The sequence below is a fragment of the Schistocerca piceifrons genome, chromosome 3, assembly GCF_021461385.2.
Source record: "Schistocerca piceifrons isolate TAMUIC-IGC-003096 chromosome 3, iqSchPice1.1, whole genome shotgun sequence".
Taxonomy (NCBI): domain Eukaryota; kingdom Metazoa; phylum Arthropoda; class Insecta; order Orthoptera; family Acrididae; genus Schistocerca; species Schistocerca piceifrons.
In genome coordinates this window covers 26,150,175-26,174,997 of record NC_060140.1, presented here as the reverse complement: position 1 = coordinate 26,174,997, position 24,823 = coordinate 26,150,175, and the positions used below count along the sequence as shown (strand labels likewise).

The 24,823-nt window shown below is 43.3% G+C and overlaps 1 protein-coding gene across 1 annotated transcript in view; it reads right to left on the bottom strand.

The window, feature by feature from the left end:
- The window catches only part of LOC124788368 (collagen alpha-1(I) chain-like), a 305,934-nt gene that overhangs the window by 62,853 nt on the left and 218,258 nt on the right, over positions 1–24,823 (bottom strand). Inside the window, exon 8 of the mRNA XM_047255632.1 lies at positions 18,451–18,535. Within this exon, the coding sequence (XP_047111588.1) occupies positions 18,451–18,535 (85 nt within the window). The remainder of the gene's footprint in view (positions 1–18,450; positions 18,536–24,823) is intronic.

The window sequence follows — 24,823 nt, the reverse complement described above, 5'->3', positions numbered from 1 at the left end:
GTTGAATGGACCGTGATATTCGAGTGGCGCAACTTTCACCTATGTGTGTGTGTGTGTGTGTGTGTGTGTGTGTGTGTGTGTTTCCGCCCGTCGAAGTGACCTCATGGCAATAAGTTGTCGGTCGACGTTGTATACTGGGATCTTTCCCGTGCCTCACTTAAGTGGGGACTACCGTTGGTTGGTTGTTCGGTCGGTCGTTGCCGGCCGCGGTGGTCTAGCGGTTCTGGCGCTGCAGTCCGGAACCGCGGGACTACTACGGTCGCAGGTTCGAATCCTGCCTCGGGCATGGGTGTGTGTGATGTCCTTAGGTTTAAGTAGTTCTAAGTTCTAGGGGACTTATGACCTACGATGTTGAGTCCCATAGTGCTCAGAGCCAGAGCCGGTCGGTCGTCGCAGCGGACAACGTGCATTTGGTCTCCAGACCGCTTCTGGCTTTTCCGTGTTTGTGCCGACTTATAATTAGTCCGTGTTGTTTCACAGTGATTGGTTTTTGTATTGTGAGTTGTTGGTGGAATTGTTTTCCCGAGTCCGTGTGTATCTTGTGATTTTGAATGAGCAGTTATTTTAATGCTGTCCGCGTACTGGATTTAGTGGAGAGTTGCGAACGGACATCGGTTGGGGCGCAGCAGCGAGCAGGTCCGTGCAGCACGGGGGCAAGCCGGGAACGCTGGCGGCATGCTGCCACTGCCAGATCGAGGAGGCGAACTGTGGGAGCGACGACTTTGTTGCACACCGGACACTGGACGTTCAAGCTGAGTGAAGAGTTAACTGCTAATGCAACCCCGACTATTCTGAGATCTCGCCTTTGGTAGGCGGGTTGTTGCTCCCAGGGCCGCTGAACCTGGCGGCAACGAGTGAAGTGTTTCGAGGCAGTGAAATATTGCAGCCGTCTTTCTCTATTTGTTATTCATCATTGAATTAAGTATTATTCTTATTAGTGAAGTGCAATCAGCGGTATTTTCTGCCTTGTGGCCGCTAACGCCCCAGTTACCTGCCCTGGAGGTTACCATACTTTTCCGGCAGTCTACGTTTCCTCGTCGTGTTGATGCTATCCTACACGGCGTGTAGTTCGACAGCCTCTTGCATTGTACTGTGCCATTTTTTGGGAGGTCTACCTTGGTTCTAGTGTTTACTTCGGCCTTGGGTGTTTTCTGAAGATGTAGTGCTGTCTGTCTCTTCGCCCTTGCGTAAAAATATTCCATCGTTGTACCAGTGATCGGATGTTAGGCGGATTGGTTAGTCGGTCGGTCGGCGCTTCAGCTGCCCCTAGTCTGAGTTGCCATCCTTATCTTATGTTTGAATTACCTTGCCAGGCCGACCCTTGGAACACTTGCTGAGAACCGCTTGGGCTGATTCCTTAGATTGTGATGTTAATTTCCAGGATATTTGTAATTTTCTAATTATTGTTCGTGTGGCCTTCATCCAAGCAATAATACCACTTCTTTAAAAATAAGGCCTTCAGCCGTGTTGCAGTTTGTTATAAAACGAAGTATTTATCTTAATATGTGCTATTTGGAATTGTTCTTCAACCGTTTTTGATTTGAAGTTGCGTGTGGCCTTCAGCCGAGCAATAATTTCACTTCTTTTGTGATAAGGCATTCAACCGTGTTACAGTTTGTTTTAAAACGAAGTATTTATCTTAATATGTGCTATTTGGAATTGTTCTTCTGACTGCTAATTCTGGCCTTCGTTCAAAAATGGCTCTGTGCACTATGGGTCAACAGTCTCCTAGAACTGAGAACAAACCCAACTAACCTATGGACATCACACACATCCATGCCCGAGGCAGGATTCGAACCTGTGACCGTAGCGGTCGCGCGGTTCCAGACTGAAGCGCCTAGATCCGCTCGGCCACCACGGCCGCCAGCCGTCTGTTGTTTGAGGTTATTCCTGGTGGTCTTCGGCCCTAAAATTGCGGAATTTTTTTCTGTGATATAAGGCCTTCAGCCGTAATGCAGTAAATTATGTTTTTTGTTTTTTTAGAGATTGTTTTAAAGTTTAAAAATTTAATGAAGTAACGTATTTGTTGCGCAACCAAGAGTAATTGATTACGGCCCCGTCCACAACCGTTACCTTATCCTGCCCCATCTTGAGAAACGAGCTCCGACACACTGCAGTTAAAATGTCGAGAGACAAATACTACAGAATTAATTTCTTACAACTCATATCTACTAGCAACTTTTGCACTACTAAAAGAGCTAAGATAAACGCAGAGCAAGAATGAATGGGGCTTACGTTTCAGAACACTTTGTCTCCAGTGGCTTGCCGTAACATCTAAGCCCGCTATGGCACTCGAGGGAAATCCATGGAACGGGTCTGTTCAGTAAAATTCGGGACACAGTGACACTGTTGATGGAGCCTGCAGCGTCATTTCGGTATTCGGCGGCGCTTTCTGGTCGTCCTTCTGGTTCGCTTTGCTAATCCTCGTTTTAAGTCTGACATGTTTGCATCTCTCGCGGGATCACACAACCAGTCAGACGCGACAAGTAACCCACCGCCGCGTACCTCTACTTGTGAGGCGGGCGCTGACGCAACACCAGACGCCTGCGCGGTCGCCGTCACCGAGTTTTATTCCGTTGGTTCAGAGGACACCTGAGCCGTAGCGCCATATTTTACTTCACTTGGTTCTTTGGCGTCACTGGCTCGCGTTCGCTATCGATTTACTGTTTGTTCAGTAAGCGTCTTTGGTCGAAGTCGGACTTGGAGGAAGTGCTGGCGGTATGGTGTGTCTCTGGGTGGTAATACATTTGGTCCGAGACAGGAGAGTTGCACGTTAGAGCCATGTAGTGGCATCGGGTTCCTACGGGAGATCAGTTGGGCTGTTTGAGCCAAGTTGGTCTGCGAAAGCCGCCTCCGACCGACACAGGAAATCGGCTGTTGGACGAGTGGTGTGTAAGACATGCCGGTCGACTGGTGGTGTCTGCCCCCCTCGCTTCCGCCAGCTACTGCGGGCCCGCGGCTGTGGAAAGGGGCAACTTTGTGGCCGTCCGATCGTTGATTAGTGACACCGCAATTCATCGGCTCGTATAAACTGCCGCTTCACGTTGCTCGCAACCTCGCTCGTCTGCATCACCGTGGACCAATCTGCCGGATACGCCACCCGACTGATTGTTATTACCATCTCAATTCACCTCTTGCATCCATGCAGCGCCGACACCTTACGGCTTCGTTTGACTGCAATATCTACGAATGTATGTATTCGCAACCCCACAACACCCCATTGCCGCCCCACCCCGAACCCAGTGTTATTGTGCGGTTCGGCCGACAGTGGACACCCCCCCCCCACCCACGTCAACCCCCCTCCCCCCCCCCCTCCTCCGCGGGAACGTCTCATACCAGACAAGTGTAATCCCAAATGTTTGTGTGGTAGAATAATTATGGTGTACGCGTACCTGAAACGGTGTTTGCGCAGCAATCGCCGACGAAGTGTAACTGAGGCGGAATAAGGGGAACCAGCCCGCATTCGCCGAGGCAGATGAAAAATCGTCTTAAAAACATCCACAGGCCGGCTGGCACACCGGACCTCGACACTAACCCGCCGGGAGCCGGCACGCCTACCTGCCTGGGAAACAGCGCGTTAGCCGGGCAGACTTGACTACAGTGGTCTGAGAGGAGTGACCTTGTAGTCATATTTCTTCAGACTGTGGCCTTAACATTTAAATTGCAAATCTCGCCTGAATTTTTATTTAGATGGTTCCTTTTCCTGCTATTATTGTTATTAAATGCATGTTATACTTCTCCAAAATGTGGCCCTACATTGTAGTACACCACTGGCCATTAAAATAGCTACACCAAGAAGATGACGTGCTACAGACGCGAAATTCAACCGACAAGAAGACGATGCTGTGATATGCAAATGATTAGCTTTTCAGAGCATTCACACAACGTTGGCGCCGGTGGCGACATCTACAACGTGCTGACACGAGGAAAGTTTCCAACCGATTTCTCATAGCAGTTGACCGGCGTTGCCTGGTGAAACGTTGTTGTCATGCCTCGTGTAAGGAGGAGAAATGCGTACCATTGCGTTTCCGACTTTGATGAGGGTCGGATTATAGCCTATCGCGATTGCGGTTTATCGTATCGCGACATTGCTGCTCGCGTTGGTCGAGATCCAATGACTGTTAGCAGAATATGGAATCGGTGGGTTGAGGAGGGTAATACGGAGCGCCGTGCTGAATCCCAACGGCCTCGTATCACTAGCACTCGACATGACAGGCATGCGGATGGTTGTAACGGATCGTGCAGCCACGTCTCGATGCCTGAGTCAATAGATGGGGACGTTTGCAAGAGGTCAACCATCTGCACGAACATTGGAATGGCCAGTAGTGTATTTATGTTTTAGATCTTACGTTAAATTTTAACATATCAATAAATTGTTATTTGCATGAAATAATAACCAGTTGATTTGTATACCTGCTCCTTCCCGTTTTCCTTAACTCCATATTGTCTAAGCAGCTGAGGTTATCCAAGCGACTTCGTCCGGACTCATGTACAGAATTACGGTTTCAGACATCCGGATGCGTGTATCGTTGCAGAAAGAACTTATTAACAATGACATTAAGTTTCATTGTAAGGTGTCGTCATTCTGTTGTTCAGAAAGGCTGTTTGATTTAACCTAATTCATCACGCAAGAGCAGAAATAGTTAGTGTAGTGTACACAATTTCAGAGATTGCAGCATTGCTGGCCGTCTTCTTAAGACATGATGGAGGAGAAACTTCAATTGCGTGCACCTTTCAACATCAAAAAATACTGGCAGTAAAAGTAAATTATACATAGTGACGTGTCGGCCACACAACAAGAAACTACATACAGTTTAACGACTTCCTTTCTTTATTAGCAAAACCTAGTTACTTTATTAGGAGCGAACTTCCATCTGAAATTAACTGGACAACTGAGATATGTGTTTGAATGTGAAAATAGGAACAATGTAAATTAACTTCTCTCTGTAATCTTCATTTTTAGTAATATGTTAATACATAAAAATTTCGCCGGCCGCGGTGGTCTAGCGGTTCTGGCGCTGCAGTCCGGAACCGCGGGACTGCTACGGTCGCAGGTTCGAATCCTGCCTCGGGCATGGGTGTGTGTGATGTCCTTAGGTTAGTTAGGTTTAAGTAGTTCTAAGTTCTAGGGGATTTATGACCTAAGATGTTGAGTCCCATAGTGCTCAGAGCCATTTGAACCATCTGAACCATAAAAATTTCGGAAATCACAATAAAAAAGTTAATGACATACAGTGTTATAACTTCATCAAATACAAAGTGTCAAGTTTTGTAAAATCTTCACTGGTGTGAAAGCAATTTTGTTACTGAAATAAAAATAAGCAGCTGGAGCACAGTAAGTACACAATGTAAAAACAATACGGTCTACAGTTCCGCAATGCCCTTCACCCATTCGGTGAAGTCGGGTACATATTTCCAAAACCTGTTTCGATAGTTCCAATAATTCCGGAAAGATTGGCAATGACGGATCGTAAGTACCGTACAATATATCCCATTACTGACACTTCAGAAACACGGACGCAGATTCAGTCTTGGCTAATGGCAACTGCCGGACCCACATTATATTTTATACTATACTATATTATATTATATTATATTATATTATATATATTATATTATATGATATTATATTTTAATATCCAGAATAGAGGCTCCATGCGACCGGCGTCAATAGATATTTCAGTCGCTTAAATCCTTTCTGATCCTATAGTTACAGTACGTAAAACAAAGCTTCGGTTCTCAGTGTAGCTTGGATCTAAACTGACAGGACTTGTTCGATACGGCTGGCGATGAAAGCTGGCAAAGCTGGGAATTACGTCAATGTTGTTCCATTCTGAGCTGAGTGGGTGGCGATCCACGTTCAGCGGTTTCCGGGAAGCAGCGTGCAATTAACACCGATGGCAGCGCGTGACCTTTCTGGGCAGTCTGCCATTATAGCCAGTTCGCCAGCCGTAATATATCTGTTAATGGTTCCTAATGCTTGATGTGCAGTATCGTTAACTCAAGCAACCTATAGTATTCGCAACGGAGCCGCACAAATTCCAGGACCATTTCAGTTTGCCAACATTTCAGGGCTACAATCGGAAAGAAAATCAATACCCCACATGTATCACAGTAGTCAAGACAGACAAACTTGTTTGTTGTATCTTACGTTAGAATTAGTACCGTATTTTACGAACTAAAAGACGCTTCGAACTATGAGACGCACCTTAAGTTTTAAATAATTTTACCACTTTTATTACTAGAATTCAAATCCAAGCAAAGAAAATATAGATATATATATAACCAATCTTAAAATCCCTGAAAATCTTCATCCGATTCTTCTTCTTCTGCCTCTTCGTTGTCATCGTTGTCCCCTTCATATTTAAGATGCTCTTCACTGCTATCGAGAGCGATACTTTTGCCGCACATCTTGAAAGATTTAACAATAATGCCTTCTCTCACTCTACAAGTGTTTTATCCACTGACACAATTGTTTGATTGTAGGTCGTCTTAAAGCGTTGATGGGTTTCATTTATCAACCATTTGTTCCATTCCTCTCTCATATACACTTTAAATGGTTTACTTATCGAGACATCAATAGGTTGCAATTGTGAAGTGAGTCCACCCGGAATAACAGCAATCTGTATTTCTCTGTCTCATTTTCTTTTTCACAGAACTTTTAAAATAACTACTACATTGATTTAGCACAAGAAGAGAACTCTTCTCCAATGAAGCACCTTTTCTTCTCTCCCACGCTCTGGTAATCCATAATTTCATACCAGTCTCGTCTACGTACGTGAGCAACGCCACCTGGCGGTATTTTGGAAGGTTTTGGCATTCTTTGTTTTCAAAATAATTATTGAGTTAAATTTAATACCGTCAGCTTAGTGTATTTCTTCATTTCCACTTGTCTTTAAGGTTACAGTTTTAGCATCTCGGCACATCAAATATCAGTGGAGTTTCGTCCATATTTGCTGTTTGGCTTAGCTCCACAATAGTTTTCGTTCGATGTTGATTTCCTCTTCATATTGTTGTGGCATTTTCTGTGATATTTTGGTTTTGGTTCGCATGATAAGTCCATGACGCTTAATATACCTTTAAAGTCTGAAGTTCTATTGTAGCGCTAGCTTAGCAGCATGTATTTGTGTCATTTTCGTGTTAATTCCGATGCCATTTTCACGGTGTCTTTGAATCTATTTTAGAACGTCACTTCTAGTTTAGACCATTTTGCATCAGTCCTCTATTTGCACATTTAGTCTTCCTCATTTCTTTCCGTTCTTCTTTACTCTCCCGCCAATAGAGATTAGTTTTTTTTCCCTTGGTGGAGCGTCAAAATGCTGCTCAGCTGCTATTTCCATTTTCTTCTGCATATGTTATTACTTTCAATCTATAGCCAGCATGATATTAATACCTTACATCTTTCTCCATTACGAAACTACCTACTAACGAAAATATTGTACTGTTACCGATAACACAAATCATTGGCATCGTAGATTTTAATGACGCACCGTAGGCTAGACAGTTTCCTGGATTTCTGATGGTGAGATAGGAGAGAAAGAGCGTTAGTTGTCGTTGTTGTTGTCGTCTTCAGTCCAGAGACTGGTTTGATGCAGCTCTCCATGCTACTCTATCCTGTGCGTAGTTCTTCATCTCCCAGTACCTATTGCAACCTACATCCTTCTGAACCTGTTTAATCTGTTCATCTCTCGGTCTGTCTCTACAATTTTAACCTCCGCGCTGCTCTCCAATACTAAACTGGTGATACCTTGATGCCTCAGAATATGTCCTACCAAACGATCCTTTCCTTCTAATCAAGTTGTGCCACAAATTTCTCTTCTCTCCAATTCTATTCAATTCCTCCTGATTAGTTATGTGATCTACCCATCTAACCATCAGCATTCTTCTGTGGCACCACATTTCGAAAGCTTCAATTCTCTTCTTCTCTAAACTATTTATCGTCCACGTTTCCCTTCCGTACATGGCTACACTCCATACAAATACTTTCAGAAACGACTTCCTGACGCTTAAATCAATACTCGATGTTAACAAATTTCTCTTCTTCAGAAACGCTTTCCTCGCCATTGCCAGTCTACATTTTATATCCTCTCTACTTCGACCATTATCAGTTATTTTGCTCCCCAAATAGCATTACTCATTTACTACTTAAAAGGTCTCATTACCTAATCTAATTCCCGCAGCATCACCCGATTTAATTTGCCTACATTCCATTATTCTCGTTTTGCTTTTGTTGATGTTCATCTTATATTCCCCTTTCAAGACCATGTCCATTCCGTTCAGCTGCTCTTCCAGATCATTTCCTGTCTCTTACAGAATTACAATGTCATCGGCGAACACTAAAGTTTTTATTTCTTCTCTGTTGATTTTAATTCCTACTCCAAATTTTTCATTCGTTTCCTTTACTGCTTGGTCAATATACAGATTGAATAACATTGGAGAGAGGCTACAACCCTGTCTCACTCCCTTCCCAACCACTGCTTCCCCTTCATGTCCCTCGACTCTTATAACTGCCATCTGGTTTCTGTAAAAATTGTAAATAGCCTCTGCCACCTTCAGAGTTTTAAAGGGAGGTCTTCCCCGAGGTAGGCTTCTACCAGTTTTTCCATTCGTTTGTAAAGAATTCGCGTTAGTATTTTGCAGCTGTACTTATTAAACTGATAGTTCTATAATTTTCACATCTGTCAACACCTGCTTTCTTTGGGATTGGAATTATTATATTCTTCTTGAAGTCTGAGGGTATTTCGCCTGTCTCATACATCTTCCTCACCAGATGGTAGAGTTTTGTTAGACCTGGCCGCCCAAGGCTGTCAGTAGTTCTAATGGAATGTTGTCTACTCCCGGGGCCTCGTTTCGACTTAGTTCTTTCAGTGCTCTGTCAAACACTTCAAGCAGTATCATATCTCCTATTTCATTTTCATCTACATTCTCTTCCATTTCTATAATATTGTCCTTAAGAACATCGACTTTGTATAGAGCCTCCATATACTCCTTCCAGCTTTCTCCTTTCCCTTCTTTGCTTAGAACTGGGTTTCCATCTGAGCTCTTGATAATCATGCAGGTGGTTCTCATTTCTCCAAAGGACTCTAATTTTCTTGTAGGCAGTATCTATCTTACCCCTAGTGAGAAAAGCCTCTACATCCGTACATTTGTCCTCTATCCATCCCTGCTTAGACATTTTTCACTTCCTGTCCATCTCATTTCTGAGACGTTTGTATTCACTTTTGCCTGCATCATTTATTGTATTTTTATATTTTCTCCTTTCATCAATTAATTTCAATATGTCTTCTGTTACCCAAGGATTTCAATTATCCCTCATCTTTTTACCTACTTGATCCTCTGCTATCTTCACTATTTCGTCTCTCAAAGCTACCCATTCTACTTCTAGTGTATTTCTTTCCCTCATTCTCGTCTATCATTCCCTAATGCTCTCCCTGTAGCTCTCTACAACATCTGGTTTTTTTCAGTTTACCCAGGTCCCATCTCCTCAAATACCCACCTTTTTGAAGTTTCTTCAGTTTTAGTCTATAGTTCATAACCAATAGAATGTGGTCGGAGTCCACATCTGCCCCTGGAAAAGTCTTTCAATTTAAAATCTGGTTCCTGAATCTCTGTCTTACCATTATATAATCTATCTGAAACCTGTCAGTAAGGCCGGCCGCGGTGGTCTCGCAGTTCTAGGCGCGCAGTCCGGAACCGCGCGACTGCTACGGTCGCAGGTTCGAATCCTGCCTCGAGCATGGATGTGTATGATGTCCTTAGGTTAGTTAGGTTTCAGTAGTTCTAAGTTCTAGGGGACTGATGACCACAGCTGTTAAGACCCATAGTGCTCAGAGCCATTTGAACCGTTTGAACCTGTCAGTATCTGCAGGTTTCTTCCATGTATACAACCTTCTTTTATCATTCCTGAACCAAGTGTTAGCTATGATTAAGTTATGCTCTGTGCAAAATTATACCAGGTGGCATCGTCTTCCGTTTCTTCCCCCCAATCCATATTCACCTACGACGTTTCCTTCTCTCCCTTTTCCTACTACCGAATTCCATTCACCCATGACTATTAAATTTTCGTCTCCCTTCACTATCTGAATAATTTCTTTTATCTCATCATACATTTTCAATCTCTTCGTCATCTGCGGAGATAGTTGGCATATAAACTTCTACAACTGTGGTAGGCATGGGCTTCGTATCTATCTTGGCCACAATAATGCATTCACTAGGCTGTTTGTAGTAGCTTACCCGCATTCCTATTTTCCTATTCATTATTAAACCTACTCCTGCATTACCCCTATTTGATTTTGTATTTATAATCCTGTATTCACCTGACCAGAAGTCTTGTTCCTCCTGCTACCGAACTTCACTAATTCCCACTATATCTAACTTAAACGTATCCATTTACCTTTTTAAATTTTGTAACCTACCTGCCCGATTAAGGGATCTGACACTCCACGCTCCGATCCGTAGATTGCCAGTCTGCTTTCTCCTGATAACAACGTCCTCCTGAGTAGTCCCCGCCCGGAGGTCCGAATGGGGGACTATTTTAGATCCGGAATATTTTACCCAAGAGGACGCCATCATCATTTAACCACACAGTAAAGCTGCATGCCCTCGGGAAAAATTACGGCTGCATTTTCCCCTTGCTTTCAGCCGTTCGCAGTACCAGCACAGCAAGGCCGTTTTGGTTATTGTTACAAGGCCAGATCAGTCAATCATCCAGACTGTTGCCCTTGCAGCTACTGCAAAGGCTGCTGCCCCTCTTCAGGAACCATACGTTTGTCTGGCCTCTCAACAGATACCCCTCCGTTGTGGTTGCACCTACGGTACGGCTATCTGTATCGCTGAGGCACGCAAGCCTCCCCACCAACGGCAAGGTCCATGGTTCATCGGGGGGGCGGGGGGGGGGGCGTTAGTAAGCTTGTGAATCTTTGCAACACATGTTCGTCGTATCGATGCACTGATGCTGTCAGTTTAATGCATTGTTGGCAGATATAAGTTTCCCGCAGCATCGAATATATGGCCATTTTTAAGACTGGCGGGAATATTATATCAAACACTGGACATTTTTACATTATTTTCGAGTAAAGGCACATACAGTACATGGCACTGCTCTTTGAACACTTGACCGTCTATTGTTCTACCTTGACTAAACCCCACACAATCTGTCCGTTGTGCACTGCACTCATTGATTTCCCGCCTGCCTGCTTCTTGTACAGGGTGACAATTATCGAACTATATAAAAAAAGTAAATCAGTTACAAATTATGGTGTGCACACACTTTATTCAACATGTAAACGTCACTACAGATATTTTTGATTTTTGTTATGACATGTTCGATATGCCTGCCGTCATGGCGATGATGTGGTGCAGACGAATAGCGAAGTTCTGCATGACCCGCAGAAGTATCGGAACATCGATGCTGTTGATGACCTCCTGAACGGCTGTTTTCAGCTCAGCAATGGCGTTCGAGTTATTGCTGTACATCTTTTCTTTAATGTAGCATCACAAAAAGAAGTCGCTTGTGTTCAGAACCGGAGAATATGGCGGCCAATCGAGGCCCATTCCAGTGGCCTCTGGGTAACCTAGAGCCAGAATGTGGTCCCCAACGTGCTCCTCCAGGACATCAAATGGGGTCGAGCTCCTTGTATAGACCACATCTTGTCGAAATCAGGGTCACTTTGCACAATGAGGATGAAATCATCTTCCAAAACGTTCACGTACCCTTTGATAGTCACCGTGCCATCAAGCAATATGATTATTCCGTGACTGGACATTGCTCACACAGTCGCCCGTTGAGGATGAAGAGACTTCTCTATCGCGAAAGGCGAATTCTCAGTCCCCCAAATGCCGCACCTTTGCTTACTAACGAAGCCATACAATTGAAAGTGGGCTTCGTTGCTAAAGCAAATCATATATGTGCATAGAATTTCCCAACATTCCCCCTCCGCGAACCGTGCAGTTTGAATGTCCTACCGCAAACTGTTCAGAAGTTACGACGATTTTATTTCATACAGTTCAATACTTCTCACAATGTATGTTCCGTAGCGGACTTTCACTTTTCCCTTGCCTCCATATGTTGAACTCGGTGGAGGACAGCTAAAGATAGGCTTTTATTTCAGAATTTATCGACACTCTGTCCCTGAACATTCCCAAATAACCTTGTTGCGTAAATTGCATAAAGAACTTATTTATCCATTGATCCTTTTTAAAAAAAAATACAGTCTGAGAGGCTTCAGTGCATGCTGCGACGAATTTTGTCGGTTCTTCCATAAATTTAGAGAGATCTTTTCTAATCTCTTTATCATCCAGGGCCTTAAGGCTTAAACAATTCGCGAGTTCGTGCACGGACTGATAGCGGAATGTAGATAATTTCATGGGAATTTCTCGTGTGTTTTGATGCCATGACCGTGTAAGCACCTTTGTACCTTTGAAATGACAAGCACGCAATGTCGTCAGAGAAGCTGTGTCGCCTGGGGGCTTGCTCCGACCATCTCTACCAGGATATGAAGTCAACCGCGAGGTGAGGATACACAGTAGTCGACTGTGATGTGTCATGGGCCGAGCGGTATATCTGTGGAAGTGGAATATGTTGATTTACTGATTAATTATTTGAGATGAGATTTTGGTGAGACGATTTAATTTAAGGTAATTGATTTCAGTTTTGTGCTTTATTGCGGCAGCTTTTAGTTGTGCATTCTTTGTTCAGACATCCAGAGACCTGAGTATAAAGAAAGATAAACAGCCGTGCAAATTTTCCATTTGAATTTGAAGGTATTTAATGTCATTTTTACGAGTAGCATTTGTGAAAATATCTCATTTGATGTTAAAGACTAGTTACGTTTGTTCAGTCAAGAACTGTATTTTTAATTTTTAAAATTTTTTTGCATATTAATGTTTGTGAAACAAAAAAAGAGATAGTTTTTCGATATAGAACTTTCCAGAAAACTAATTACATTTGATGTTATGATTTATCCCTAGTCTCTGTCAGCATCCAGAGTTCATGCCAGAATATCAGTTATCATTTTTTTCTTCTTCAGATTTGTCAGGAACCAAGTTTGCTTTACTCTTCAACTTTTCTAGTCCTGTCTTCCTCAGTTGCGTGTAATATTACGGTATATTGATAAGTTTTACTTGTGGACTGTCTGTCAGACGGTCCACAAGCAAAAATTATCAATATACCGTAATGCTTTACTCTGTTTTAAAAAGAGTGCGCATTGCGCCAGACGCATCTCAGTAGTTCGTTGTAGCATAGTAAATCCGACGGGCTTTCAACACAAGAACAGTGATCCGGTGGGTCTCTGGCGCCAGGCGATATCTACTTCCGTCTTTGATCGTTGTCCCTGTACGTTGTTCTCTTAGCGTCTTTGAGGCAGGCTATTTATGGTGGCGCGCGTGCGCAAGTCGAGGAGAGTGGGTCCGCGCATGAGTCGAGTCTGTCTGTGGCGTGACGTGCTTGTGATGTTGTCGTTGTGGGGAGTTGGCGACACCAAATCACGTGGCACGGCCGTATGCCGTGAGGTCCAGTTGAGCTGGAGCAACGAAGAAACATGGGCCGCTGCCGGAAAGTATTAAAGTTGTATTGACACGAATGGCCAGTGGCGACCAGGATTTGCTATTACGGCGAGAGCTATGTGGCTGGATGGCGTGTGAATTTCACATGAAGAAGAAAAATTTAATCGACAAGCTTTCGTGGTGGGTTCCTCCTTCTATGTATAGTGAATATTATTGTGTACTTAAGGACTGTTGACTGTTGCAGTTGCTCGTGCTAGTGGCCAGCAAAACATTCACTGCAGTGGTGGTGAGGCGAGTTATGTTCTAGGACGGCCACGAAATAGCACCTCGCATTTGTAAGTTTGGATTTGGTGTTTAGTGGCACGCTGAAGGTAGCTCGTTCACTTGAATGTCATTTCTTAATATAGTTATAGATTTCGATTTTATGGTTTTACGAATCAGTGGTAGTTGTTGTTTCTTAATAATTTCTTGTGTGTATGGAAGGCAAGTGGCCATGATAAATACAGGTCACATTGTGTTTAATGGTCGGATGGAGGCCGTGTGTATTTTGGTCTGTGGCCACAGAGGCCGTGCTTATTGCATTAGCGACGTATTTGAAGTGACATTAGTTTTCTATTGCAATTTCAAGTACCTATCTCAAGGTTGATTGTCACATGAGGTACTGCACGTTTGATTTATAAGGTGTCAGCTATTTAGCAAAGACATTATCTTGTAAGGTGGACCTTAAGTCATTGGTTGTGAAGTGACACGGGTTATCTCGATTTTTTTATTTTATTCATAAAAAGAAACTATGCTCCTTAATTCTGTTCATGAGTGAACTTGTAATATGTTTATATTTAGGTATTGCTTTTCTCTCTCTCTCTCTCTCCCCCTATATATATATATATATATATATATATATATATATATATATATATATATATATATATATATATGTGTGTGTGTGTGTGTGTGTAACTTGTATATAATACAGTGTGTCTGCCGCTCATGTTTTCCTATTTTCAGAAAGGTGTATAGTGGTCGACGCGAGCAAACCTCGCCACGCGAGCTTGCAATGTGACGGAAATCTCAGGATTTGAACTCAGGGCCGTCCGGACCCCGTTAATGCGCGATTCCTCTATTCTATTCAACGAGAGGCTTGTTTTAGGCACAAGATTTCCTACTGCCCAATGTTAAGTTCACCCTTTGCATCGTGTGTTTGTGAAATCGTAACAGATTAACTTTTGCTCGCGTCCATCACATGTTCATCAAATTTGACGTTTTGCCTTAAGCTTGCATAAAGTCTAGAATCTTCCGGACGTTGAGTGTAGTAGAATGCTAAGTGTAAACAGAACAATTAATAGTACCCTTCAGGTCAGATAGCATCAAATTAATTTTACCTTTTAAGTAAGTGTAAAACTGAGTGAGAAAGGCGATAGCCTACATTCTAAACATTTGGTTACCTATTTCATCTATTATTTTCGTTTTTGCTACCGGCACGTAAAGGGGCCGTTGTCACAAGTGTGACGGTTAATGTTGTAAATACTAATTGTGGATAGGGCCTTAATATGCATATGTTGGTGATTGATTATTACTGCTGATGAATTCATGTGTATGAGTAATCAATAAAGAAGTGTTTCAACTACAAACTGGTTGTGTTACTGGTATAGAAGGTTAGAGTGTGCAATCGCAACACCAAACAGTGTCACGGTGTTTGCACTGTGTAACAGTTAAGCGAAAATTAAATAATAAGGGAAGGGAACAACGAGGTTTTCGATGGTCAGTTCATCAGTTTTAAAGTTTAGTGATTCACAGTGTTGAATTCACAGATAGTTTGCACTGCCAGCCAGCAAAACTTTTAATAAATATCAATAGTCGTATCACTTTAATTGTGATAAATTTCAAGGAATGGGCCGAAACATTACAACCACTGCCCAATCACACCATCACACATCACCACCATCTGGTGGTGCTGCAGGAATGTGGTGCGCAACTCGGACGCTATCGGAAGACAGCTCCGAGCTCGCAAACAGTGGCTCATAGTTAACGCGAATTGCCTGGCCTGTGCCTAGACACATCGGCCGGGGTGGCCGAGCGGTTCTAGGCGCTACAGTCTGGAACCACGCGACCGCTACGGTCGCAGGATCGAATCCTGCCTCGGGCGTGAGTGTGTGTGATGTCCTTAGGTAAGTTAGTTTTAAGTAGTTCTAAGTTCTAGGGGACTGATGACCTCAGTTTTTAAGTTCCATAGCACTCAGAGCCATTTGAATATATCTACACAAAACTACCAAAGTCTCTTCGAAACCGTGTCACGAAGAAAGTACTATATTGCCTTCAGAAGGTGAGCGAACACGATACTGAGCAGTTGGTCATGATGTTTTTGGCTCACGTATGTGCCAGTTGTAAATGATGATGAAACAAAAGTGGCTAAAAAGACGGCGACAGTATTAAGGTATTGATATAATGACAAAAATCTTATGAGGGCGAGCTCAAAAGTAATGCCTACGAATGCTTTTTCTGTGAAAACACTTAAAGGCATTTAAATGAATAAGCGTTATTAACATTCAACCTCCTTATTCTTCATATCTACATATTTACACTACTGGCCATTAAAATCGCTACAACAAGAAGAAATGCAGATGATAAACGGGTATTCATTAGACAAATATATTATACTAGAACTGACATGTGATTACATTTTCACGCAATTTGGCTGCATAGATCCTGAGACATCAGTACCAACAACAACCACCTCTGGCCGTAATAACGGCCTCGATACGCCTGGGCATTGAGTCAAACAGAGCTTGGATGGCGTGTACAGGTACAGCTGCACATGCAGCTTCAACACAATACCACAGTTCATCAAGAGCAGTGACTGGCGTATTGTGACGAGCCAGTCGCTCAGCCACCATTGGTGAGAGATCTGGAGAATGTGGTAGCCAAGTTAGCAGTCGAACATTTTCTGTATCCAGAAAGGCCCGCACAGAAACTGCAACATGCGGTCGTGCATTATCCTGCTGAAATGTAGGGTTTCGCAGGGATCGAATGAAGGGTAGAGCCACGGATCATAGCACATCTGAAATGTAACGTCCACTGTTCAAAGTGCCGTCAATGCAAACAAGAGGTGACCGAGACGTGTAACCAATGCCACCCCATGGTATAACGCCGGGTGATACGCCAGTATGGCGATGACCAAAACACGCTTCCAATGTGTGTTCACCGCGATGTCGCCAAACACGGATGCGACCATCATGATGCTGTGAACAGAACCTGGATTCATCCGAAAAAATGACGTTTTGCCATTCGTGCATCCAGGTTCCGAGCTAATAGTCCATGCTGCTGCAAACGTCGTGGAACTGTTCTTGCAGATGGTTGTTGTCTTGCAAACGGATAAGATGCCTGTCATCTCGACTGCTAGTGATACGAGGCCGTTGGGATCCAGCACGGCGTTCCGTATTACCCTCCTGAACCCACTGATTCCATATTCTGCTAACAGTCATTGGACCTCGACCAACGCGAGCAGCAATGTCGCGATACAATAAACCGCAATCGCGATAGGCTACGATGCGACCTTTATCAAAGTCGGAAATGTGATGGTACGAATTTCTGCTCCTTACAGGAGGCATCACAACAACGTTTCACCAGGCAACGCTGATCAACTGCTGTTTGTGTATGAGAAATCGGTTGGAAACTTTCCTCATGTCAGCACGTTGTAGGTGTCGCCACCGGCGCCAACCTTGTGTGAATGCTCTGAAAAGCTAATCATTTGCATATCACAGCATCTTCTTCCTGTCTGTTAAATTTCCCGTCTGTAGCACGTCATCTTCGTGGTGTAGCAATTTTAATGGCCACTAATGTATTTCCCAACAGTCACCCTGGCTACGGACACATTTCTCCCAAAGAGTGTTCGCACTGTTAATGCCGACGCTGTTGAGAGTCTGACTGTTGAAAAAGTCACAACCTCAACTCTGTTTTCACCGCTTCATCGCTATTAAGACGTAGTATTCGAAGGTGTCCTCTAAGTTCCGAAACAGATGAAAAATATACGGTGCCAAGTGGGTACTCTAGGCGGACGATCGATGGCAGTGGACCCAAAGTGTCGCATTGTTACAGAGGTCGCAGGGCTCGTGTGTGGTCTGCGATTGTCACGCTGAAAGAAACGCGCTCCAGGTGTGGACGAAATCTTCGATGTCGGAACGCGATTACATTTTCAAGGAAAACTGCAGCAAATAAGTGCTGTGCATGCGAATTTTAAACCTCGAAAATCCACAGAAACTCGGTAAAGACAACGATCGAACACACACACACACACACACACACACACACACACACACTCACACTAACACACACACACTGTACGGCACTAGTGTCTACAGTGTGTGTGTGTGTGTGTGTGTGTGTGTGTGTGTGTGTTATCTTTACTAAGTTTCTGCGAAAACCGGGGTTCAAAATTCGCTTGCACAACACTTACTTTGTGCAGTTTAGGCTTGAAAATGTTGAGGGGTTCTGCTGTCGAAATATCAGCAGTTTTCGATAAAGTAACTCGGTTCCAGTCCAATAAGTTATTTGAACATGGCTTTCCATTTATTATTACTTCTGGACTTCTGAGTCTATGTATTCTAATTATTTTTGATTGGTAATCAAATTATATTTCTACTGTGGTAGTCGTAACCACGTTCCTAAGCATTCTGTCAATTGCGGCCGACAAAGAGAATGACGTAACGTGCTAGTCTATGTGTCCCATCAAGACCTGTATCTGGTAACTGCCCCAAAACTGTCGCCACTGCCCGTACCAGCAACCATCTCTAAGTAGATATCAGCAGCAGGAAGCCGACTCTGGAATGATGTGCCTCAATACAGTAAATAAATGAATGCCTTCAGCAGACAGTAAATAACACGTCGGCAACGTCCTAGGTATGCGACTCGCAGACTGCAGTGCCTATTCGCTACGCGCTACTCGCTACTCACCTTTGAGTCCCGGCGGTCCCTGTGCTCCTGGAGTTCCAGCGTCCCCTTTGTCACCCTTTGGTCCCTGAGGGCCGGCTATGGCATCCTGTAACACACAGCACAAGAGATCCCTTATGTAGCAATAAGATAGAACGAAGAAACTATGTGAAAAGGTAGAGCAAGTGAGGACAAGACGCATAAAGAAAAGAACAACTTCCAATCGCAATTGCAAGATCCACAGGTACGTTGAGAGATAACTATCTATGATGAATCGAGGGTGGTCATTATAAACCGTTAAATCAGATGTTTCTGCGACATGATGGTTGTAAGAGGTCGTTCTGAAAGTAAAGATATAAACACAGTAAACAAAAAGCTTAGATTCGAAATAGAAAAACAACAACCAAATAAACTTCTTCGGTAAAACCATTAAGAAAGGAAAAATTCATCATAGCTCTGAAATTTGCTGTAAGTCAACAACAACTGATCCAACCGTACATCAGACTTTAAATCATCCACACTCACAGGAGAAACCAGCACTCAGGTACATGCTTCGTAATCTCAACACAGTACCACTTAGCACAGAAACTACTAGAAAGAACTGTATATCATTACGAAAATAGCAACAAAGAATGGCTACAATAGCAATATAGTCACAAAATTAAACAACAAATAAAGTTAATATACACTCAAGCACCAAAGGAACTGGTACAGGCATGCGTATTCAAATACAAAGATACGTAAACAGGCAGAATGTGATGCTGCAGGCTGCAAAGCCTACCCATATAAGACAAGTGTCTGACTCAATTGTTAGATCGGTTACTGCTGCTATAATGGCAGGTTGTCAAGATTTAAGTGAATTTGAACGTGGTGTTACAGTCGGCGCACAATCAATGGGACACAGCATCTCCGAGGTAGCGATGAAGTGTGAATTTTCCCGCAAGACCATTTCACCAGCGTACCCTGAATATCAGGAATTCAGTGAAACATCAAATCTCCGACATCGCTGCGGCCGGAAAAAGATCTTGCAAGAACGAGACTAATAACGGAGAGAATCGTTCACCGTGACAAAAGTGCAGATTTCAATGCTGGGCCATCAAAAAGTGTCAGCGTGCGAACCATTCAACGAAACATCATCGATTTGGATTTTCGGAGCCGATGGCCTTATGTGCCTTGATGCCAGCACGACACAAAGCCTTACACCTCGCCTGGGCCCGTCATCACCGACATTTTTTGGACTGTTGATGTCTGGAAACATGTTGTCTGGTCGGACAAGTTTCTTTTCAAGTTGTATAGAGCTGATGGACGTGTACGGGTATGGAGACAACCTCATGAATCCATGCTCCCTGCATGTCAGCAAAGGATTGTTCAAGCTGATGAAGGCTCTGTAATGGTGTGGGATGTGTGCAGTTTGTGTGATGTGGGGCCCCTGGTATGTGTAGATACGACTCTGACAGGTGACACGTACGTAAGCTTCCTTTTTGATCACCTGCATCAGTTAATGTCCATTGTGCATTCCGACGGACATTGGTAATTCCAACTGGACATTGCGACACCCCCCACGTGAAGAATTGTTATAGAGTGGCTCCAGTCTCCTGAGTTTAAAGACATTCGCTGGCCAGCAAACTCCTCAGATATCAGTATTACCTACCATATCTGTGATGCCTTGAAACATGCTGTTCAGAAGAGATCACCACCCACTCGTACTCCTACGGATTTACGGACAGCCCCGCAGCATTCATGGTGTCAGTTCCCTCCAGAACTACTTGAGACATTAGTCGAGTCCATGCCACGTCGTGTTGCAACACTTCTGCGTGCTCACGGGGCCCTACACCATATTGGACAGGTGTACCAGTCTCATTGGCTCTTCAGTGTATTAGACACATACACAGACAAAAACAACAGCACAACTAAACATCACCCACACACAAGCACACAAAACAATAGAACAACGAGACAAAGAATACGTGAGAACAAGAAAGATGATTCAAGATGGTACCTAATGACGTACAAGCCCAAACTTACGAGTAAGACAAGTAACAGTTTCAAAAGAAAAGGCATAAACATAGCATTCAAAACAGAGAGTTGAATCCAAAAGTACATTACAAAAATAACAAAAGCCAAAGACAGCTACCAGGAAGCATGAATATGCCAACTACAACGTAGCACATCTGATGGAAGATATGTAGAAAACCAGCAGAACATTTGACACCCGGTACAAAGAACATATCAGAGCACGAAATTTTGTGACAAGGAAAAGTTAGCCAACATGAAAAGACATAAAATAAATAATGAAAGACACCTTATGTGTTCACAAGCGAATTATCACGTATACAAAGCAAAGACTGAAAAGAAATTGCTACTGAATGATCTAGTGAATATGATTAACCACTCACTGTTTATACTGACTGATTATTTAACAGACATTATTCCCAGTAGATGTTAACAAATCCCATTTCTCTCCCAAGTATATAAATGAAAAATGAATAAGGAAAAGAAATGATAATAAACAGTCAAAAGAAAAAAAAAGTTTCAAATTAATAAGTAATACAATAGAAAATAGAAAAGTGACGGACACACACACACACACACACACACACACACACACACACAAACACAAACACACATACAGAGAGAGAGAGAGAGAGAGAGAACATACATCAGTACACATGTAGTCGAAGGAAAAAAGTTGAAAGCAGAATCTGAGATAGTTAGCAATACTTAACAGAAATGAATGACACTCTAGAGACAGAAAATAGCAGTTACAATGTTATATTTCGAAAACAGTGACCACAAGGAAAAACAGCAAACTTTCAACCAGTTTGCCACATGAGAGAGAGCTATCTGAATTGCAAATGATGAATTAAGACGCCGATCTGTACATTTTTTTTTTTATTTTATCATAAAAATTTCAGTGAACTCTTTTAACGCTATACACCACATGTGCAAACGGTAACTTGCATGTGCAAACAAAATATTCGTGTAAGATTTCGAAAGATTCACTGAAGAAGCCGTGCAACTACGGTGATACGCTTCCAGTTGCACAACTTAAATAAAAAAAACTTAATCTGCAGCATGAAAACGCTTTTTTTTCTTTTGGACTGTTTTCCCAAACATTTCTATTCAAGGAAATGGGAAAGAACATATATTTTTAATAGATTTTTTTGGTGTCTTAACTATTTTCTATATGGACACCACTCACATTTAAACGTTTGTCGTTGCTCTCGGCAAATTTACCACTGTCTTCTGCATACTCAGTTGCACTAAGTTCTTGGACCAGTCACCGTTTTGTTCCGGTTCGTTGTATTATCGTGAAACAGGCAACAGAGGGCCAGGGATATGAGTGCGAATTCCGATGCTAATCATTATAACAAGTTGTTAACTGCGGCACTAGCTTCTTATGAAACTTCAATCACCAACTCTCTCCTACATTTTGTTGGTGGCCATCTGCGTAAAGAAATATCATCACCGTAATAAAATAAGGAAAATCAGAGCTCGCATGAAAGGATTTAAGTACTGGTTTTTCCGCGCGCTTTTAGTGAGTGAAACGGTTAGAGATATAACTTAAAGATTGTTTGATGAAGCCTCTGAGAGGTATTTAAACTATAAATTGTAGATTTGTAGATTATTACATTAGTAGATGCAAGTTTTTCCTCCAAAAGAACTTAAAGTTCGGAAAAGACATGGTATCCACTCGAGACAAACCCGGGCTGTGAGGCGAAGTTTGAGAAACTTCCCGCTTAGTCTGCGGAGCCAAATCTTCTGTCAACGCAGCAGAATGCGGGCGAGCGTCATGGTGAAGAAGCACGAAACCGCTGGTGATCAGACCACGCTACGCGGCGCAGTCGGCGAGGCAACCCACACAGGGCCACTGCCCCTATGGTCTCTCCTGTAGGCAAAAAGTCGACAAGTAGGTCGAACTTCTGATCCCAAAACATTGCAGCCAAAACATTTTTGGTTCTCAAAATGTGTTCGACTTTTTTTGTTTTTGTTTTTGTTGGAATTCCTGAAAGATGCATAGCATTGATAGGCGTTTTGTCTTTGCACTTCGGTGTGAAACCCTGGTTCCGTCACCAGTAGCAACGGGTCAAAAACGTTAGTGCAGCTACCATTTGTTGCTTTTTTGTGTCCATGTGTCAAAAGCCGCGGAATTGATGAGGCATGCAAATTTCTATCTCCCAAATCACCGCCAGCATCTTGATAAAATCACTGTTAAGTTTCAACAAAACACCTCAATAGTGAAACTTCTGTCTTGTTAAATTTTTTCCTCGATTCTTGATTGGAGTTCGCCAGTCACAACATAAAACCCGTCGAAACGTTCTTATTCTTGCTCACCACTGAGCATGATGCACCACTTTCGAACTAAAGCTTCATTCGTCATATTTCTGTAGACATCGGATATCTGTCTGTAAACATCGACAGGGCGGTTAGCTGTTAGCGTCATACTGGTGCTAGAGGTTAAGAAGGCCTATGACACGGTTACGGGGTGCGGGGGACAACTACGTATCTCGTCATATCAAAACGATCGTCACTTCTAACATGATTGTCGTAAGACTTCGTGACTCTGAGAATCCACAGAGGAGGGGAAAGAATCAGCCCCGTCTCTAACAATGAAAACACGTGAATACGAATGGAATGTCTACATTATCGATGAATTGTAATAAGAATTCGTTAATTCGTACCTGGGTGAAGACACTGAGGAGTCGAAATGGAATGATCACAGAACATCAATCGTAGCTTTCAGTTCAGTGGTTGGGGACCGGGAAAGTGATAACAGCCGATAAAACTGACTGCTTACAGTAAAAACACATGCAATGTCATCGTAGATCACAGTGTTATCCATACCAAATGGGTCTGACAGGAGATACTGAACATATACAAAGAAGAGCAGCATGAATATTCACAGTTTTAACTGGCTCATAGGATTCCGTCACGGCAGTGCCGGAAATCCTCAGACGCGCTGCTTACAGGGCTTCTAGAAGACAGCGGACCCGTAGCATCGCTCCTGTACGGTCTGTGAAGTCAAGTTGGGACTTACCACAGGGTGAGCGCGGTGCTATTCTACCCGCGCAGCGTACGTGATCGAAACTCGAACACACATCGACATCTGACACATTGACAATGGTGTATACCTCCTGCGATGCACAGTACAGTGATTTTCACCTCTATGTGTATGTGAAGATATACACAGCCCCTGATATAGTTATTTCGGAAAAGATTATGGGTGGGTCCTGTTGCCGGTGGTAGTTATCACCTGACAAAGCGAAATTTTATGACAACATTTTGAACTGGCGGAACTTCCGACAGAAGGAAAAGAAGTAGTCGAAGACCCCAGACAGGCGTCTACTTCTAACTGGTGAACAGGAATGAAGACCACTTCTCGAGAAGAATTCAGCACCCTTGCTGAATACAACAGCTAGTTACTCCCATCTCACAACATTGCTTCTTCCAACTGTCAAAGCTTCTGATTCAATGGCACTGTTTGGCGTCTGCTTTCTGGACGTTCTGTGGCGCGGTCTGGGGCATGGGTGGATGACGTCAGCACCTTCCCTTTTCGCTCACTCTTGGTCTTCGCATTAGCAACCGAGCGAGGCGGCTACAGCATGCGACGTTTCTCTGGCTGGAAAAGAGTTCAGTTTCCAGTGCAGGCATACAATTTGGGGTTTCGTCTAATCCCCCAAATGTATTAAGGCGAATGTGTAATGGTTACTTTGAAAAGAACTTTCTGTTTCCTTGTTCATCGTTGTTCTCTCCGAGTGTGTTGTCCACATTAACACCCCATCATGGACAGCGTGTAGCGAACTCTGTTGCTTTCTACTGACGCCAAAGCTATCTACCACCTATCCACAGTAAAAGTGAAGGACTACATGAGCTAGTGAAGGGAGTGGATAGTCCCATGAGCATACAGTATGGAATGAGAGTAAACCAAAGAACGACGAATTTAACGAGGAGTTGCTGATATGAGGTTAGTTGTGAACTTAACATCGGAAATGGGGACCACGAAGTAGAGGAGAGAAGGAATTCCGTTACTGTGTAAGCAAAATAACTCGCGACAGTTGGAGCAAGCAGGAAGGTAGAAAACAAGCTAGCACAGGCATAGAGGGAATTTCTGGCCAAAGGGAGTTCAACCATCGGCCTTAGTTTGAGGAAGAAATTTGTGAGACTTTATCTTTGGATCACAGCGTTGTACGCAAATGAATCATGGATTCCTGGGAAACCGGAATCGAAGTGAGTAAGATGTGGTGCTACAGACGTACGCTGAAAATCAGGGGGACCGATTACATGTGAAATTAAATTCCTGCAGAAATTAACGGCGGAGTAACATGCGGAAAACGTTGACAAGAAGAAGAAGAGACAAGATGATGGCTCATCTGTCAAGACATCAAGGGATAATTTG